The 17,757-nt window shown below is 42.6% G+C and overlaps 1 protein-coding gene across 5 annotated transcripts in view; it reads left to right on the forward strand.

Annotated features, from left to right (window-relative positions):
- The first annotated feature begins 291 nt into the window (after window positions 1-291).
- Window positions 292-17,757, forward strand: part of SHTN1 (shootin 1) — a 97,771-nt gene continuing 80,305 nt past the window's right edge. Inside the window, exons 1-2 of one of the 5 annotated variants that reach the window (XM_036096295.2) lie at window positions 292-604; window positions 13,807-13,859. In XM_036096295.2, the coding sequence (XP_035952188.1) occupies window positions 13,819-13,859 (41 nt within the window). In that variant the 5' untranslated portion in view covers window positions 292-604; window positions 13,807-13,818. Of the gene's footprint in view, window positions 605-662; window positions 791-13,806; window positions 13,860-17,757 lie in introns of those variants that run through there. The other 4 variants (XM_036096293.2, XM_036096306.2, XM_036096296.2 and 1 more) reach the window with 4 other exon arrangements.

Genomic DNA, 17,757 nt, shown 5'->3' on the forward strand with positions numbered 1-17,757 from the left:
GGCCCGCGGCAGCGCTCCAAGTGCGGTCGCCAGGGACCCCGCAGTCCCAAGGCCGGCTTTCCACCCCCGGATCGCGCGTGGAGGTGTCCAGGGGGGTGGGGCGGAGGAGGGGTGCAGGAGCGAGCCGGGGCGCACACCCGCGGGCCCCACGCCCCGGGCCGCCTCGCGCATCCCGCGGCGCAGGCCTCCGCGGGGGCGGGGGGGGGGGGAAGGCGAGGCGCGGCAACCGCTGCAGGCGGGACTCGGGCTGCGGCCCCCCCAGGCCGCCGCGGCTCCTCCCGCCGCCCCACCTCCTGCCCCAGGCTGCCCGCGCGGCCCGCCCCCGGTCGCCGCGCCGCCCGCAGGTGCAGCCGCGGCGGCCACCGAGTAGGTGCGCGGGGATGATCTCACTCGCGCGCTCGGCGCCAGGAGGAGGAGGAGCGGGAGCCGACCCAACTTCCGGGTAGTGCCGCCGCACGCCACCGGCATCTTGCTTTTCCTCCCCCTCCCCCCGCTGCACCCCTCGCCTCTCCCTCCTTTCCTTTATTCCCGGCCCCACCTGCCAAAATGAACAGCTCGGACGAGGAGAAGCAGCTGCAGCTCATCACCAGTCTGAAGGAGCAAGGTAGGCGGGCGCGCGGCCGCCAGGTGCGGGCCGCCGCGGCCCGTGGGCGGGGACGACTCCCCGGCGCTGGGTTTGGGCTGCGGCGGGCGGGGGAATGTCGCGGCCGCCGCGCTCACCCCGCAGTCTCGTCCCCTGTGCGGGAGCGTCCTCCGCGCCCCGCGCGCCTTGGAGAGCCAGGGGCCGCGGGTAAAGTGCGGGTGCCGGGGGCGTGGGGCCCGGCAGTGCGGGAAGCGCTCCCCGCAGGTTGCTTGAGCTGGCGATCGCGGGCAGGGGGAAGGGACCGGGATTTGGGGCGGACGAGGACCCAGGGCACCCCCTCACACGCGGGAGAGGCAGGTGCGCCAGATGTCTCGGGAGGAGGCGATTTGGGCAGCCCCGCCGGCCCTGCTCGTCGGCCGCGGCCCCACCCTTGCACAGTGGCGCTGGGAGGCCTGCCGCGCAGCTTCGCAGCCTTCCCTGCTTTTCAGTCGGCTTCGGTCTAGTTCCTCTTTCCTTCCCCAGCCAGATTCCAGGCCATGATGTGTTTCACCACTTAACCATTTTTAACAGTCTGTTAGTCAGTGAGCCAACACCCGATTTGGCTCTGGCCTGCAGGACTGCCAGGCCGTGTCCTTGCATTTCCACGCTGCCAGGTAACTGGAGATTACCTCCTCCTAAAGAACTGTTCTGATCAATCATTTTCATCTCTTACTGCACTTCTCAACAAAGCCAAATTAGCGATCAAACGTGAGTTCGACACTCTCCATTTAAAATTACTGTTATTACCCTGGCCAAGGGTGGCCTGAGAATATGGGTCAAGAGAGAGGGGAACTGCACAGATTTAGGAAATAAAAATGTGTAGGAACATGTGCTTTCCTGAATCACTTGGTGACATGGCCACAGAGTGGGAGAGGTTCTGCTCTGTGGCTAATCCTGCTGTTCTCTTGCTCTTTCACTTCTGTTGGCTCAACTTACCAACTCTGTGAACTTGGAAGAATCTCTTCCCTTCCATGGGTCTTGTGGTTATCATGCCTTACCTGACTAAAGACGGGCTGAACCAAGTGATTTTATAAGGTCCTGTCCAGTACTATGACCTTTTGCTCCTGGAAACCACAAACATAGCATTTGCTGGGGTGTGTGGACTTCTCTGGAGGTGACACTCCTGGAAACAAATCTCAGCATATTTACCAATCCTGTTACCTTGGGGAAATTATTACCTCACTGAAATGGACAGAGCACATTTCTTTGTGGTATCTAGCATTTAGAAAGTGTTGGATAAATGTTAATGGCTTTTGCCTTCCCAGTACCTTCAACTCCCTTCCTAGACTAGACTAGCCATGGTATTGGAATTTTAGCGAATGTATTTCCTTGATTATGGGCATATCAAAGGCAATAGAACAGACTTTGAAATTTGTGTTTCTTAAAAGGTGCACTTTTTTTAAGTATTGAGTCTGGTTACACAAGTGTTGGGATTTTTTCAGACCATCTCAAAACCAGGGCATTTATTTGTCATTGGATCATAGACTGTGATAATAATTGACTTATTTCAAGAGCATTTGATTGCTGTTTGACCCATGGAACTAACCCAGAAGCTAGGGATTTGAGGTGGAAAGACAGGCAACTAGGTGTTTGGGCTCTTACCAGTATGATAATTAATTTTGTAAGCTGATGGTGTATATGATTTATTTTTTATATTACCTGTTAACGTTGAAAATAATTCCACCACTCCTGTTAAATGTGGACAAGAAGAACCAATATCGATGAACACTCTATTTTTCTTTTTTCAACACTGACTAAAACATATTCATTTATTCCTTTAACAAATACTTAACCAGATATCTACCATATATGAACCCCATGTGGTAGCTACTAGGGGTGGAGATAGTGAGCCAGACAGACAGTCTTTGCTCCCCCCAAGTTTATTGTCTCGTAGACAGTCATGAATCAAATAGTCACACGGATGTGTACAATTACCAGTGTTTTTTTTTTTTTTAGGATAGATTCTTAGAAAGGGAATTGTTGGATCAGAGGGCCAGTAGACATAAAGTTTTGCCAGGCATCACCAAAGTGCCCCCCAAAATGGCTGTACCAGTCCACATTCCCCCCAGCAGTGCCCATTTTCCCCCACACTTGTCAATGTTGACCAACAGCAGTCTTTACTAATTTTGGCAGTCTGACAAGTTTCTTAATTTTTGCCAACCCGATGAACAAAAGTAATACCTTTAGAAAAATGGTATTACCTGGTTCTCAGTGAGGTTTGAAATCTTTCTACGTGTTTATTGACCATGTAGGTTTCCTCATCTCATTTCTTCCTTAGTGAATTTTCAGTCAGAACTTGGAACCCAATCCCCAGGAGGGTGTTCAGAAAGAAGATTCCTATCTACTCTGAATGGCAGAGCTGACGGCAGCCTTCCCTAATGTGAAGCCTTCAGTGGTGTGGTGAATAAGGTTGCTTTTGACAAAAGTTGTGAAATGTAATGACGGAGTCTGTCATAATATGAACAATCTCTAATTTATACTTACCATTCCCTAAGCTCTATGTCTTATAAATCACACCCACTTCTGAATTACTTCAAAACATTGTATGTTCCCTTCTCGTGAATGGTATAATTAGCTATATTATGTCTTTCTAGAAAGTTATATTATGTCCCTTTAAAAAAATTAGCCAGTGTGTGATTGCTTATGTTCAAGCAGATGTTGAGGTAATGAGGTAATTCTCTTTTTGTCCTTTTTGGAGCTTTATTTTATTGGACTGATTGATGTCTTTAATGCACTGACAAATGGCAACTTGGGGTACTATTTCCGATGCATATTTCCTAGCTACTAAAGTGGACATTTCCCTTACAAAACATCATACAATTTGCTCCCCCTCCAGAATGCTGCTGGGAAATGATCGACTTAGCTCAGCATTTGTTTAAGGTACATGATTTTCTTTGTAATGTATTCATTGCACATGCATTGAATATTCATAGCCAGGCACTGTGCTAGGCATCAGAGATAGAGTGATGAATAAAACCTTGTCCCTGCTGGTGGGGAGTTCCTAGTCTAGAGATGGTGGTAGGCATGTAAATTCCAGGAAGAGTGTCTAGGAGGCCTAGTTTGGGTCATGGGTTTAAGTCCTTTGGGCCGGGAAGGGCAGGGCACCTTGATTGGCAGCTCCCACAAAGACCAATGGATTGGAGTAGTTGTCCAAAAAAGCATGGCGCGCCACTACCAGAAGAGGGGATGCAGGCTGGGCAGACAGAGACAACAGCTGTCCACTGAACTGGTCCTTTGGAACTTGGTGAGGACGTTTTGCAGGCAGTGATTGCTACCCAGCAGTGAGGATGCTATCATGTAAGACCAAAGCTACAACCTCCACACTGAAAACACTATCCTATGGTAAGATGATGGGTTTTGAAGCAAGGTAACCTCCTTTTATCTTTAGAGTTAGTTATCATTTTCCCCAAGACTATAGAGATAGTGCTTGAGGTTCATTTGGAAGTTTAGCCAGGCTTATTCTTAGAGCGGAGTTAGTAATTAAAGAGGCTCCCAGTGTTCCCTTGACGGCTAGGCCAGAAAGTAGCTAGAGCATTATTTTGACAAAGGGGGCCAAACGACTGCCTACCACGGTGACCTTATCAGTCTGGAAAAGCTGAAGCATTGTCAGTCTTGGATACATACAAAGTCAGTAGAAAGCAGTTTGGGATTAAATGGTTGCCATGTTGTCAAGTGCAGACTTGGCTTTGCATCGTTATTTTTCCAAGTGTGGTTTGGGGGCCACCGGTCTCTGAATAACCGGGGTACATATGCACTTTCTTACCTATTATTTATAAAAAGAAGCCTGGTAAGTAAATCTTTCTTCATCTGGGTATATTTTGCAAAATCGACATTTGTAATGTTTTGCTTTTACAACAAAGTATACTGTAGGTTGAGAAAAGTGCACGAACTATGAATGAACATCTCAAGGAATTATTGAAAAAAATGTTTCTAACAACACTTGAATCAGAACATCTCCAGAAACCCCTTCATAACCCCTGTAATCGTGATCGCCTGCCTTTCCCCAATATCTGTGTCACCAAGGTTTTGCCAGTTTCTGGAAGATAAGTAAATAGAATCGTGCGGGATGCAGTATTTGTTTCTGTCTTCTTTCACTCATGATGTGTGAGATTTATCAGCAGTGTTGTGTGTAGTTGTAGTTGATTTATTTGCATTGCTGAAGAGTATTCCACTGTATGAATACGCCAAAGAAAGTTTTTTTTTTTTTTTTTTTAAAGATTTCATTTATTTGCAGAGAGAGACACACAGCAAGAGAGGGAACACAAGCAGGGGGAGTGGGAGAGGGAGAAGCAGGCTCCCCGCTGAGCAGGGAGCCCGATGTGGGGCTCGATCCCAGGACCCCAGGATCATGACCCGAGCCGAAGGCAGACGCCCAACAACTGAGCCACCCAGGCGCCCTGCCAAAGAAAGTTTTTAAGTGAATATACTGTAGACTAGAAGTCAGCAGACTTATCCTGTAAATGGCCAGATAGTAAGTATTTCAGGCTTTATGGGACACTTGGTGTTTGTTGCAAACCAACATAATGATTAAAAATGCAACTTCCTCCTAAAGTTTGTGAGCTCCTGCCCAAGAGACACCAACTGGGCAACCCTCCATGAGATGGACCCTCAGCATGGGCTGACGAACTACATCTTATAGTCAGAATTTCCCGATTCATCTAACACTTCCATTGGCTAGATAAATCTGACTTTTTTTTTTCATTAAATTTAAAAATAAACGTATGCTCATAGGAAAACAAGCATAGGAAGTGAAAAGTACAATGAACTGTTCCCTCATTTCTTAATCTTTATTTCATTATACTCTCTCAGGGAGTCTTTTTAGACATTTTTTCCCCTAATTGTTCCTACTCCCCATGAAATTTTTTTTTTTTTAAAGATTTTGTTTATTTATTTGACAGAGAGAGAGCAAGCACAAGCAGGGGGAGTGCAGAGGGAGAGGGAGATGCAGGCTTCCCCATGAAATTTTAATATCACGGATATACTGTATATCCCTTTATATACTGTGATCCTTTGGAGGTTGCAAACCATTGTAATACCTGAGATTGTATTCCTCTTCGAGGCATTGTCACCCACTGATAATGCATGCTCTAACCCCCTTTCCATTGCTCAGAGTTACACTTTTTGTTGACTTTTTGTTGTATTTTCTTTAGAAAATTGTGCACTTGTATGTACATATGTAGTTATCACTGAATATATATTACAGAATTCATATCAGTACATATAGAGTTAAATCTTTAAAAATTGATTGGTTAGGGGCACTTGGGTGGCTCAGTCAGTTAAGCGTCTGCCTTTGGCTCAGGTCATGATCTCAGGTCCTGGGATCAAGCCCCGCATCATGCTTCCCACTTAGAGGGGAGTCTCCTTGTCCCTCTGCCTCTCCCCGCTGCTCATGCTCACACACTCTCTCAAATAAATAAATAAAATCTTTAAAAAAATTGATTGGATAGTGTTCAACCCTACAGTTTTCCCACAATGTAGTTAATGTCCTCTGGATGGACACCTCTGTGTTTCTATGTCTTTGCTATTAAAAATAATGCTTTGGGCAATAGATAACAGTTGGAGACATCAGTATGAATTCGTGTTTTGCTTAATCTAGATACAGGTGATTACATACAGAAATATTTATAGATACATGTATGTCTATGTAGTGAGAAACTGTCACAGCCGGGAAGTGTCTAAGGAGACCTGACAACTACATGTAGCGTGGTATCTCAGTGGAATCCTGGAAGGAAAACGGAACATAAGGGAAAAACTAAGGAGATATGAATAAAGTGTGGACCTTAGTTCATAATAATGTGTTAGTATTGGTCCACTGATTATAATAAACGTACCATACTAATATAAGATGTTAATAATAGAAGAAACTGGGTACAGGGCTTATGGGAACTGTCTGTATTATCCTTGCAATTTTGCTGTAAATTTAAAGTTTGTAAAATTAAAGTTTATTAAAATAAAAATGTTGCTTACATCCTTGTACACGTTTATCTGAAAGTGCCGCTGTGGGAAAAATTCCCAAAAGTGGATCCAAAAAGCGGGAATATTCTAAACTTGGTAGTGCTGTAGATTTTATTCTCTTAGACAACCAGGCTTTGCTTTAAAACGTAGAAGGAACATGGCTTTTGTTGTTGTCTGTCTACCATGCTGGTAAAAATTAAATATTAAAACATGAGTTTTGAAATTTTTTGTATGTCCACAGAACAGTAATATATTAGGATCCTTTTAGTTACTTGATTCTATCTCAAATCCTCTGTGGCACAAATCAGAGTATGATTCTGTTACATATATGTGTGTGTGTGTGTGTATGTGTATACGTTTGTTTTAAATAAGACTTTTGGGGGGCACAGTTTTAGCTTTACAGAAAAACTGAGCAGAAAGTACAGAGAATTTCCACATAGCCCTTCATCTTCCCCCACTCCCTGTTTTCTCTATTATTATCATTTTGAGTTAGTGTGGTGCATTCCTTAGAATTGATGAGCCATACTGATACATTATTATTAATTAAGTCCATAGTTTACATTGGGGTTCATTCTTTGTGTTATATACATCCTATGGGTTTTGACAGATGTATGACTCATACCCACCATTACATTACCATACAGAATAATTTCACTGCTCCAAAAATTCCCTCTGCTCTACTTGTTCATCGCTCCCTCCTTACCTCTGAACTCCTGGCAGCGTCACTCATCTTTTTACTGGCTCTGTAGTTTTGCTTTTTTCACAATGTCATAGAGTTGGAATTACTCGGTATGTAGCATTTTTATATTGACTTCTTTCACTTAGCAATATGCACATATGGGTTCCCCATGTCTTTTTGTGGCTTGATAGTGCATTTATTTCTTTGTATCACTGAAGAATACTCAATTGCATGGATGTACCACATTTTGTTTATCCATTCACCTGTTGATGAACATGATGGTTGCTTCCACATTTTGGCAATTGTGAATAACGCTGCTATAAACATCCATGGGGGGTAAGGTATGGGGGAGAGGAAGCCTCCGATGGTCCTGTGATGTGGTCTCTGTCTCTTGATGAGCCTGTGCCCCTGGGCTGTGACTTTCATCTGTGCTTCTCAGTTTTGGTGTTTCCTGCTTAGGTGAGACAGGAAGGCTAGAGGGGCCTGGAGTTGGCTCTAGGGAAATAATTTCTCCCGAGGGCAGGCCTTGCTACGAAGAACAGAGGCTCTGGGCATATTTCAGCATGGCTCCTCTCCCCCTTGCCCTGCCTGAAGCAGTAGGGAAATTTCCTCTGATACTTCCTCTGAGGCTGTGGTAGCGCTCCTGGAGATAAAACCCCCTAAAGTTTGGGACCCTCCTAAGACTGGCCCACCCACTGGAGTTTTTAACTCTCGAACTTGTTAGAACTGAGCCTTTAGCAATTCGCCGTTGACAGTTTAGGTTTCCCTCTCTTGGCGCTGGTTGCCGAGTGGGTTCCACACCTTGCCTTCTGCGTCAGGAAGTCATGATTGTCTGTATCTTGCTTGTCTCTCCAATTTTGGAATAGCAGTTTGCCCTGTGACCTCAGTTCTCTGGTGGATCTAAGAAGAATCGTTGATTTTCAGTTTGTTCCACTTCTCTGTTGTTGTGAGGACAGGAGTGGTGACAGAAAAGCTCCATGTCGGACTGGAAACCAGACTTATACATGCATTTTATAAACGTACTCCGTTTCCTTCTTTTCTGTGGGTTGATTTGAAGTCATTCCTATAGTTCATTGGGAGTACTTCTTAAGCATCATTAATTCATTAGCACCGAACTGTGTGTTCTACCAAGTAATGCGTAAATTTCAGGTTTGCCATCATTTCTTTTCAGATGTGAAATCTGTCATCTTTGTTTTTTGATCAGGTTTTCCAGTAGTGTTTTTTTTCTGGCTTTTCTAATGCTTTAATTAACAAGGGAGGTATAAATGACTTCTCTTTCTGCTCTGGCTCTAAAAGAGGACCCATTGGCATATGTGCAGAAGGGAATAATGTCCTAATTGAACATTATCTCTTATGACTCATGTCCTCGTTCCCCATTAGTAAGAGGTGTTTCATGGCTACATGAGTCTCAGAGATGCAGACTTAATGGATGAGAATCTACATTAGAAGATCTTATGAGGCAGTGTTTTTCTGGTTATATTTGATGGCTATTTAAAGCTTCACTTCTCTTAAGTATCTTGTTGTAACACGTGATGTAAGAGACCCTTTTAATGTGGGAAGGAGAGTACGTGCTCTTTCATGATTTGTTCATGTGAAGACCTAGATCCATTCTTCCTTCTTCCTTAATTTAACACACATTTATCCAGTGCCTGCTCCACGTCAGGCATTGTGCTAGATGTTGGTAGCTGTATGCATAAAGACATAGTCCTCACCCCAGAGGATTGTTTCTGGTCCAGTATTTTAGCACACTGCACACAGAAATGCCCAGTAATGTTTTTTTACACGAATGACTTTGGAAATCGGTAGACTGGTCCTGCCTCCAATGTTTTTTACTGTGGAATTTGACTTCTCTGTGTATTTGTATCTTCATTTTTAAAATGGGGATGTTCATATTTGGCTTAATTGCTCCACATCACAGATTTATATGAACCAGCCATTCAGTCAACATAGGTACCAACTCTGCTTCGTATTCTGCTGGGTATAAGATCTCTAGCAATGAATCAGATGGGAGAGAAGACAAGAAGACAGACTTGTGCTCAGGTAGTTTATAATGTTACACGTTGATGCTCTAGTAGAGATAGATGAACAGGGTACTCTGGTAGTATATTAGAAATATAAATGTTGATTTTTGCCTTAGGTATGTGGGGAAGGTTTCTTACAGGAAATGACAATTGAATTGCATTGTCAAGGAGGAGGTAGGGAAGATGGGGAGGTGAAGGGAAAAATGTTTAAAAGGGAAAAATGTTTAAAAAGGCACCTGGGTGTGAAAGGTCTTAGAGGTATGAGGGACTGAGTGATGGTCTCTAAGGCTGAATGGCAGGAGTGGGGATGGGTGTCCCAGGTTGTGAAGTAACATCTTGGTGTACTACAAGAATGATGTAACCAGGTTGCCTTATTACTATGCTAACCATCTCTTTTGTGAAGAATGAACTTGGGATAGAGGGAGGCTAGAGGCTACATGAGAGGACTTTACCATTATTGAAGATTAGAATCAGGGCAGACATACTATAGAGGAAAGGCAGACTGGGGAGACGTTTTAAGAGATGGGAGCAATTTCATAATTCGTTGGAAGGTGGGAGAAAGAGAGGAATCAAGGCTGATCCTGAGGTACTAGCTTGAGGACCAGGTCGGTGATGACCCCAGAAGGACATCATGCATACGGGAAGGAGGAGGTTTGGGTGAAACGGCGTTTGATGAATTCACTTTCTAACATGTTGAGTTTGCGGTGCTTGTAGGCTATCTGGATAGAGATGTGCAGGATAGTCCTGCCTAGCAGAACTTCTTGCTGCGGTGGAAATGTTCTTTGTCCGCTGTGGGCTCCGGAAGCCCCTAGGCACACGTAGCCGTGGAGCCCTGCAAGTACGGCTGGTGCAGCTGAAGAACGGAATTTTAAGTTTTCTTCAATTTTAATGAATTTACACGTGGGTTAGCTACATGTAGCTGGCGGCTCCGTATTCGACAGTGCAGGTCTAGAAGGTATTGGTCGGGAAGTACTGATCGGGCGCTTACCCTTGGGATAGGGTGATTAACCTGCCCAGGACTGAGAGGTGTCCAGGGACACTGGGCTCTTTTCTTCTCTAGTCTGTAACTGGGAAAGTCCCGGGCAAACCGGGATGGTGACTCACCCCAGGCAGAGGTGTTATTGCCTGTGTTTATGAACTTTAAGTGTCACGCTCCTGAAACGACCAAGTCTACTCATCTGATTTCTGGGCTGACTATGTCATGATTTGCAGCTTGGAAAGAAAGCTCCCTTTCTTGGCATTAGGGAGTTGGAAAATGGAAAACCAGCATGATTCTTGAAACACGTGCTCTGCCTGATATTCTCCTTGTTTTCTCCACATCTCCCTTTTTCTTCCATTCTGTACTCTTACGGAGTGATCCCCCTCCCTGGCTGCACATCGGAATCGCCTGGGGTGTTCACTTCTCAAACAAATATGGTGCCCAAGGTCCACCCTAGACTAGTTAAATTAGAATCTTGGGGTGGGGTGGGTGGCGAGGGGGCTAGACATCTGTATGATTTAAAAGCTCCCCAGGTGATTCCAATGTGCAGCCAGGATTGAAAAGTACAGTTCCCAGACATGCTTCCACTTCTTTGCCTTTTTTTTTTTTTTAAACTACAACGCACTACAACTGATTGTTAGCCCCCTTTCTCCTTTCATTTGGGTAGCAGTAGTCGGGTTTCAGAGATTTTCTGCTCTGCCAGCTTTCAGGCCATGTACGGAGGGCATTAGGGAGCAGCCTGATCTCTTCCCATGCACACAAGATCTGATGTACTTTGCTGTATCAGTAACAATAAGCTTGGCTGACATGTACTGAACATATAACATACCTAAGCACTCTTACACCTTACATGTTAGCTTACTCTTAATCACCATACCATGTGAAAGACGTATAATTTTCATTCTTATTTTCCAGAGGAGGAATCTGCGATTTAGAGAGGTTAACCAACTAGACCAAAGTCCCTTGGCTGCACTTTTTAATTACTGTGCGATGTGACCTTACCGTACATTGAAATCCACTGTACCTGAAACCCAGGAGATGAAGTCTTCCCAAGCCCTGGGTATCTTTCATGTGGCAGAGCGTTGGTCCAGTTCATCTTTACTTTTGCATTGGTTACTTCAAGATTTGGAGGATCTGTATCATCCAATCACTTGAGTTGTGTGACTCACTTAAAAAATTTCCAAACTCTGAGCCAGTTCTGAAACAAAAAGAAGGCTTTCTCTGTGACCCTTTAGCATTGCCAAAAAAGAAGTAGCTGAATACGATAGGTCACTATAGTTTTTGCCAGTTTTGCTGAGGATGGGGTTACATGTGTATTCACTATGGGGTGTGTGTGTGTGTGTATGTGTGTGTAAATCTTGTTTAGGACAGCGAGTTTAATTTTCTAATTTCAATGAAAAAAATATAAATACATGTTTTTCTTTCCATTTATGCCCTGTTCCCCAGGTGCTCCCTTCCCACTGGGAATTCTGCCCATACTTTTCCCATACTTTTCCTCTCCATTCCCTTTACCTGGCTTTATTTTTTTAAGTTGCACAGAGTCACAAGAAAGCACATTGTCTGTGGTTTCCATTAAGGCATGATAGGTGAAGGGTTCTTAATTAATGCTTTTCATGAAGACCCTATAGTTGAGAGTCTGCAATGTTTCATCTGGATTCTATTGGCAACATAATGGAAGAATAGTATCGGTATTTTTAAAAAGCTTCAAAGGTGTTATCTAATGTTTTAAATAGAAAAACATTTTCTTAATGTCAATATGAGATCATGGTTTTATAAGCCTTTATTGTTTCTTTGTTCATCTGTAAAGTAGGTCATCCAGAATAGAGTGGTAAATCAGTCTTGATTTTTCAACGTCATCTACAGATACTTTCAAATGTCAAGAAAAACTAAAGTCTCTCGGTAAAATATGTATTTATTTTTTGAAAGAATATTAGATATAGTAATAAGACTTAGGACCATGACCGTAGACTACCCAGTGCATAAGTGTATATTTTTAGAATCTCTTAGTTTTATTTCTTTCTGTTAAAAAAGGAGGGGGTCATTTTATTGATTTTTCATAACCAAGGACAATTTGCTTTATACCCATTGGTTGGGCTTTGTGTGGTGGTGGCTGAAGAGGAGCTGGTGTGTATAAGACTTCATCCTGTGGTCACTCAAATGTTTTCTGTTGAAATGTAATTATTTTTAAAAAGGCTCTATCTTTACCTATATACTACATTCAGCTGTTTTATCGGCTGTCTCATTTTCAAGAATTCTTTTTGGGTGTGGCTTCAATAAAATTGTCCATTAACTCTTACTTAGATGGTCAGAGAGTGCCAATAAAACCTATGGGCATTGGTGGTGTAATCCCATAAATACTTGTTCATTTGGTTGGATTTAAAGGTTGTGGTTCTACAATCACCATAGCTATTCTAAATCCTTTGGATCACTGTTGGAGGACACAAACGATGTACTTCACCACGTGCATTGTTTGTTTTTGGGTTTTTCTCTGTTCCAGTGGTTAGAATCCCCCACTTCTAGAATTAATAACCAGATTATCTGGGATGTTCTTGAAGCTACTGGTTTTAGTTTCTTTTTTTCTATCATCTGCTTATTGATGGAAATAGGAAACTCTATTTGTCTTTTCTTTTTTTAAGAAAAAAACTGAGCTTTTTGTAGATAAATCCCAATTACATTTTTTTATAGGTACAAGTATAAAAATCCAGTCTGATAATGGCCTGGCTCGGTGGTGCCAGTCAAGGTGCTGGTCTGGGAGGAGGCCCACCTTACGCATTCTGCTCTGTCTTTAATGCTGGGTCATGCTCTCTCTTCCCATCATATGCTGTAAACATCGTGTTCTGAACCGTGAGGCTATCTGACAGTGGTGCTTTGGCTAAGAGATGACTGTGGGTGTTCAGGCTACTTTATTTGTCTGGCGATAGAGGGTTTTAAATAATAAGTTGCTGTTTTCTCACATAGGTGGAAATATTTCCAGACGGTTCACATATTTTTCCAACTTAGTGAAATGAATCTGGCTGGTATCTGGTCATGGCTTGGTGGTAGATGATCTTGCAATGCCTGAAAATAGTTGTTCTTAGCTGAATGCTCACAGTGTAAACCTTTTGCTCTGTGGATAAAGCAGATGTGTGACACGGAACTGAATGTGTAAGCTGACATTATTTTCTGGAGGCTGATTTTAAAAATAAACCTCTGATTATAGCACCACAGACTTAATGGTGCTAGAAGGAACTTCAGGGAGCATCCACCTGTCTCCTTTCACGGGACCCAAATGCTGAGCACCAAGAGAAGTGATTTGTCATAGGTCACTTATGGCTCCGAGGTCTTTCTGTGACCTAGGGAGAATTGGAAATTTGGCTTGGTGGGCTCACACCGGCTGTGGTCTCTTTTTCTTTCTTACTCTTAAAAGCAGAAGCCCTTCTTCTGTGGCCTTTTCTCTACCCCATCACCAACATACTAAAGAGACAATAGAGATGAGTTGGATCCCAGGTTTTCCTACAGTAAACTTTTGATGGTGTTATAACGTTGCTTTCCTTTTTTTTTTTTCTTTTAGCCATAGGCGAATATGAAGACCTCAGAGCAGAGAACCAGAAAACAAAGGAGAAGGTTTGTACTTTACCCTTTCTTTCCTTTCTTACATGTGTGAAAGCCTGGACGGCATGGTGCATTGTTCTGCCACCAATTTCAGTTAAATGCGAATGAGTTTTTTTCTTTTTTCTTTTCTCCTGCATGTGTGGTTCAAGCTAATATCAACTCCAGGCTCCAGATGGTAAAGAATAGCAGGCATGCCGCAGTGGCCCTGCTCTGGGAGATTAACTACTCAGCTAAATGTGCAGCAAGGCACCAGGCCAAGCAACTCAAGCCCCCAAGAATTGTACTTTTTCCCTGACAACCAGATTTGGGACTCTAGTGGTGGAATTGAAGGGAAGACACTTATCTTTGGGGCTTAAGACAGAGTAGATTCTGGAGAGAACCCTTTGGCATTAGTCATTGGTGTTTAGCCCATCTTCTTTCATAAACCTTTTTTATGCTCACGTCCTCTTAAGTATATGAATAATATACTGGAGGTTGAAAATCACCCACTACGAAGATGGTAACGCTTGGTGCATGTTTTCGGGGGCCCTGGCAGTTTTATTTTTAAACTGAAATCATTGAATTCTACTTACCTTTTTAAACTACTTACCTTTTTGTCTCTGCACATGTCCATCTAAGATTTGTGAATATTTGTTTATGTATCTTTATTCCCCCCCCCCTGCAAATTCAGGGAGGGGCAGAAGGGGGGGTCTAAGTTAAAAAAAGAAGAGAGTGCTCAATTGAACTGAGAAGTAGGAGACAGAGAGAGAGAGAGCAGAGCTGTCCATTATTGCTTTTAGATAGAAACAAAATTTGTGTTTAGAAATTACCTTGATAGACTAAATATTTCAAAACTTAATGTCCTTGGCAAAAAATTAATAAAATATGTCCTTCGTGGTTATTGAAGCAGATGGTCATCATGGCTATAAATTATGAGACCTTGTCTTTAAAATTTGAGAGTAAGATCTGTAATGAAAATGGGCAGTGAGCCGAATATTTGTAAAACCTTTGGCCTATTTGAGACCATTTATTGGGTTCTTAAACATCATATTTAAATTTTTCACTCATATTAATTGGCTGCCTATATTAGCTGTAACATGGTTGGTGATATGGTATGAACTCTAGTTCATATAAAAATGGATTTTTAGACCATTATTTTTCACCCAGTTTTAAGGCTCCTTTGCTCATCTGCAAATAAATCTTTGATGTTCTGTGAAATCGTAAGTTTCTTCTCTTCTTTCCATCAGGTGATTTAAGGAATGGTAGGTAGGTGAGGGTGATGAAGATCTCTGTGATAGAAAGTGGTTGGTGCATGCATCTCTAATGTGGTAAGAAAGTCCCAGAAAAATAGTTTGACAAGATTCCTAATTCTAACACAGTAATGATCCCAAATCATAGATGTCCTGAGGATGCCAACAGGCGGGGAGTTTGTGCTTAGATCCTGGTTCCCTGATGCCCCATAATCTCAGAGTGGACCCAGTGGGGGATGATCAGACCAGGTAGCTTGAGCCTCTTTGCCCAGATGCACAACCATCTTCCAGCTCTAGGAAAGAGAGCCAAGAAGTTACCAGTTGAGTCTTTTCTGTAGGTGGCCTGGCCTAGGAGGAAAGAGCAAGACAAGTTGGAAGGGTTAATTCAGGAGAACTCTTTGACTTAACCTAGAAGATAGAAGTGGAGAAAGCAAACAAGTGTCTTCATGTGATGGAGAAGGAAGGATATAGAAGAAAATGAGAAACATGAGAGGCAGAAGAGTAAAATTTTTTTCTTTCTTCTCCTCCTCTAATCCTTCCTTACATATAGACCTCACATTGCCCTAAAAATAGTGCACAGAGAACAGAACCTCGGGGCTTCACAGAGTCATGTTTGTTCTATAAACATCCGTTGCTGGTGGTGTTGATGGTTATTTAACTGAGAGCCACTTTCTGCAGTGAGGTTTTTAAGTGAACCATCTGTTACACAGGTGGAATTATAGGTAAAATGCATTTGGTGAAAGGAGGACTATAAATTAGTTTTGCGCATTAACTAGTTGCATGTTTCTCTACATGGAATATGACCTAATACTTCTGTGACATCTGCATGCATTACTGACCTTCTTCTGTGCTAATTCTTTAAAAATAACTGTTAACAGAAATGGGAAGAAAAGAAATGAATGCAGTATGGAATGCTGTGGTTGGGTAAAACAAAATAGAGTGGTTTTAAGTTCACTGCATTCTGTTTATCTTCTGTTAAAGGACTAACAGGCTTACTATTGCAGATTTCTTCCCAAAAATGGGGGGGGGCTATATTACAAAGGATGGAAGTATATAATAAAAGCCTTTTATACAGCATAGAATGAGTAAAAGCAGCTTTAGTTCTCGAGGTAGTAAATGGAGAACACTACTTTCTCTGGCAAAGCACTTTCTTGTGCCTGGCCGAGTGAGCCTTGTCCAGGCCATATCTGCAAATATGCATGGCCATCCTTCCCTTGTAGCCCCAAACCAGAGTTTAAAATTAGTCACGATCTAAAGTGAATCTAAAGTGGAAGTCCTTTTGCCATAGTTAATTTGATCTGGGGGAATTTTGCACGAGTGGGAGGGACCAGAATAAATTCACTGCATGTTATCTCTCCCTTCTACGTGTCCGCATTAAGTCTGTCTTTGTTGCTAGATGATGAACCTGATCAATGAGAAGAGACAAAGGGTTTGATTTCTTTGGATAAGAGCTTTTGATGCTCTCTTTGGAATCTCCTCTGTTGAGACCAGTGGTAGGACATGAGTTTATGCTTAAGGGGCTGTGTTTATTATTAAGAAGCTGCCATGGGTCACACACACTCACTTATGTTCCTCTTCTGATGCTTCAGACATCCCTGTGTCGGCTCTAGTGCACAGAGAACAGAACCTCGAGGCTTCACAGAGTCGAGATTCATACACGGGTCTTCTGGCCACAAATGTTCTTTTTGAAGCCGGTAAACTCATGGGAGCTGATTGACTTTTTCCACCAAGGTCTTGGTGTTATTCTTCGTTCTTTGTTGTTAGCTCATGAATTTTCCATAGGAGATTATCAGACTCAGGACTTGTCTTGACCATCTGTAGGTTTGAACTTAAAAACCGAAAGTTAAATATCAAATCAGTCTGACGTCAGAAACATCACGTGTGTGAGTGTGTGTGTATCCAGATTCTGATATAGGTGTGCCAAGGGGAAGAGTAGACTTGGAAGGGTGGGCCAATGTGTCAATGATCTTTTCCTTTGCAGTTATCCCTATTTAAGAAAAATGTAATGTTGATCATTTTCTGGTTTTTCTCATTGTCTTTGAGGATGGAATCAAAGTCTGTTTGAATTTATAAGGAAAGCTTTTTTGAAGGCAAGACTGTTGAATGCCTTCTGAGTACTGGAGTACAAAGAAAAACATACGAAGGTCCCACTCTTGAGTAAAACCACTCTAATGAGGGACATAGGCACATGGACAAGTGATAAATTATACTGTTGTAAGTGAATGTCTGGGGTTTGGGGGTGGGATGGGAAAGGGACAAAAAGATAATGATCCTACCCTAGACTGTGTGACAAACTCTTATTAGCTGTTAATGCTTGGCTTAAATGTTCCTTATTTTTTTTTTTTTTTAAATCTTCTCCAACTTTTTCTCAAGCAGAATTGTTTACTTCTTTGTCATAAAACATCTGTGTATTTCTTATTTACTTATCACCTTTTATCAACCAAAATTATCAAAATATTATATAGGGTACGAGTAAGTTGTATGGGGTTGGATTATAATGTAAAACGTTCAGGTTTTTTTTTAATGTCAGGGTAAGTGGAGATTATGGAAAGGGTGCTACTTTTTATTATTTTTTGCCTAGTTCCTAAGTGACATTATCAGCAGTATGTTAAAAAGTAAGAAAGCCTATCACATGAAAGTCAACAAGACCTTCAAATCTGTTTTTTGAGGTATGGAAAAAT

Source organism: Halichoerus grypus, chromosome 7 (assembly GCF_964656455.1).
Source record: "Halichoerus grypus chromosome 7, mHalGry1.hap1.1, whole genome shotgun sequence".
In the NCBI taxonomy this organism is placed as follows: domain Eukaryota; kingdom Metazoa; phylum Chordata; class Mammalia; order Carnivora; family Phocidae; genus Halichoerus; species Halichoerus grypus.